At 67.5% G+C, this 2,276-nt stretch overlaps 1 protein-coding gene across 1 annotated transcript; it reads left to right on the top strand.

The window, feature by feature from the left end:
* Positions 1-935: 935 nt before the first annotated feature.
* Positions 936-1,678, top strand: MNEG_13074 (hypothetical protein; the record flags this gene model as incomplete). The annotated part of the gene is made up of 1 exon (XM_014038453.1): positions 936-1,678. A coding segment is annotated over one exon (743 nt), but the record flags the coding sequence as incomplete, so codon positions are not given.
* Positions 1,679-2,276: the final 598 nt, after the last annotated feature.

Below are 2,276 nucleotides of genomic sequence, written 5' to 3'. Positions count from 1 at the left end.
GCTAATCTTGGGAGCATTGTACAGTACATGCAGCTGCCGTGCTCACTTTTCCCGACACAATGTTTTTGTCGCCTGCCACGCACCCAGTTTAGTAGATGCACAATTGCAGTAACCAACGACACTGCCTTGAGGGAGCCCCTGCACTTGCAGCCACGCGCGACTCCGGCCTGGGCATGTGGGCACAGTTGTACCACAGACTGGAACTGGGACACCCACACACCTAGGTGACATCTATGGTCGCAACTGGGTGGACGTCCATCCCACAAAGGTGGCTGTGGCGCCCCTGGGCTCCTGCTGCACAAGCAACAACGTGGTGGCAGCTCCCAGAGCCCCTGCATGCGCTCGCGGCGATTGCAGTGGCGGGCCACACGCGCTGCCTGGGCACTGGCCCAGACATGAATCCTCTACCTAGGAGGCCTAAACATAAGCTCACTGGACACATCTAGTTCCCAGGACTCAGCTTGGCCCACGTGGCTCATCCCACGATTGCGAGCGCGCCGGCGAGCTGGCACCAGCTCTGCTTGAGCAGGTCAAACGGCCGCCATGACAAGGCCGCTCCCAAAACGACACACAGCCCTTGTCGAGGGAGCCGCCCACGCGCATGCAGCAATACCCTACCACTGATAAGCGTAGACCATTGAGCGAGTTGTGCAGCAGCTGCCGTGCTTGCTCACACTAGAGACCGATTCGATGTTGTGTTTGTCACCACCAGGTGCCTTTATTCAATCGCAATCTCATTGTGTGAGGTTCGGAATTTGAATCTTGCCACGCTTGCTGCTTGGTTCAGCACGAGCATCGGCGGTCAGAGGGGTTTGTGCGTGCTAGCAGCAGCCCTCGGGCGAGCCACGGTCTTAATGGGAAAAAAGCATGGCACTGCATCCCTAGGTCAGGGCTAGGCGCTGCAGATCGCCCGGGAGCGCCAATAGCAGCGCGCCATGACGGGCGAGCTGCACCATCGCAGCAGCACGGGTGACGGCCTTGGAGAACCGGATTTGGTGCCAGCATGCGCTGTGGCGAGCCGCGGCGCGCCTTCGCCGCTGCTGCAGAAGCCCGTCGCCGTGGCCACGCTGCAGCCCTCGCCGGTCCCGCAGCGCCTGCAGCACCTCGGCCCCCATCGCGTCGGCGGCCACTGCCCGTCGCGCCAGCGCCACGGGCCCTCGATCGAGCTCTGGGGCGTCTCGGTGCACCTCCCGCGGACGTCCATCCTCGTGCGCGTGCTGGCGGCGGCGATTGCGTTGTTGGTGTTCGTGCAGGCGGTGTCCTGTGGCATGTTCTTCTGCGTCGCCGTGCCGTTCGGCCACCGCGCCAGCTACGTTGACGTGCGCGACATCGTGTCTGATGTCCCGCTGACGCAGCAGGCCGCCGCCGCCGGCGGCGCCGCCGCCGCCGCGTCCGCCGCCGCCGGCGCCGCGCTGCTGCCGCACCACGGCCCGCCGCCCGCCGTGCTCTCCACGCCCAAGCTCATCCCCCGCATCGTCCACCAGACGTACCGCTCGAAGCGCTTCCCGCGCGGCGTGCGGCCGCTGGTGCGTTCGTGGCGCGCGGTCAACGGGGACGGGTGGGAGGTGCGGTTTTACGACGATGTCGCCGCGGTCAGCTTTGTGCGGCGGGAGTTCCCAGAGTATCTTGAGGCCTACCTGGCGCTGCCAAAGGACGTGGAGCGCGCCGACTTCTTCAAGTGAGCGGCCCAGGCCTCGCGTCGCGGCCCTGTCGGGGTTGTTTATTTGGGGGGGGAGAGGAGGGACGCGGTTGTGCGGCTTGGCTGACGCCGCGGCGCGGGGGGCGCGCGGCCAGCGGACGGCCAATGCGCTGTTTGGCGCCGGCCCGCGCCGACGCGCCCGCCGACGAGCCGCGCCCCCGCCCCCATTGCCCAGGTACATGGTGGTCCTGCGCATGGGCGGCGCGTACGCCGACATTGACACCGAGTGCAAGCGCCCGCTCGACGCCATCATCACGCCCGTCGACACGCTCGTCGCCGGCTGGGACGCCGAGGTGCCCGACGCCGCCACCGCGGCGCGGCGCCAGATGGCGCGCCGCCGGCAGCTGCTGCCCTGGTTCTTCGCGGCCGCGCCCGGCCACCCGGCGCTGCGGGAGCTCTGCGACCACGTGGCGCGCAACGCGCACAACCAGTTCAGCAACAGCAGCGTGCGGGACACGCAGGAGCGGACGGGGCAGGGGGTGTGGACGGACGTGGTGCTGAAGCACGCGACAAACGGCATGGCGGCAAGGGTGCGCGGGGGCGGCGGGCATTGTGGAGGGGCGGGGTTGTGGTGGGG

This window comes from Monoraphidium neglectum (genome assembly GCF_000611645.1).
Source record: "Monoraphidium neglectum strain SAG 48.87 unplaced genomic scaffold scaffold03609, whole genome shotgun sequence".
Lineage (NCBI taxonomy): Eukaryota > Viridiplantae > Chlorophyta > Chlorophyceae > Sphaeropleales > Selenastraceae > Monoraphidium > Monoraphidium neglectum.
This window is presented reverse-complemented; position numbering and strand designations above follow the sequence as displayed.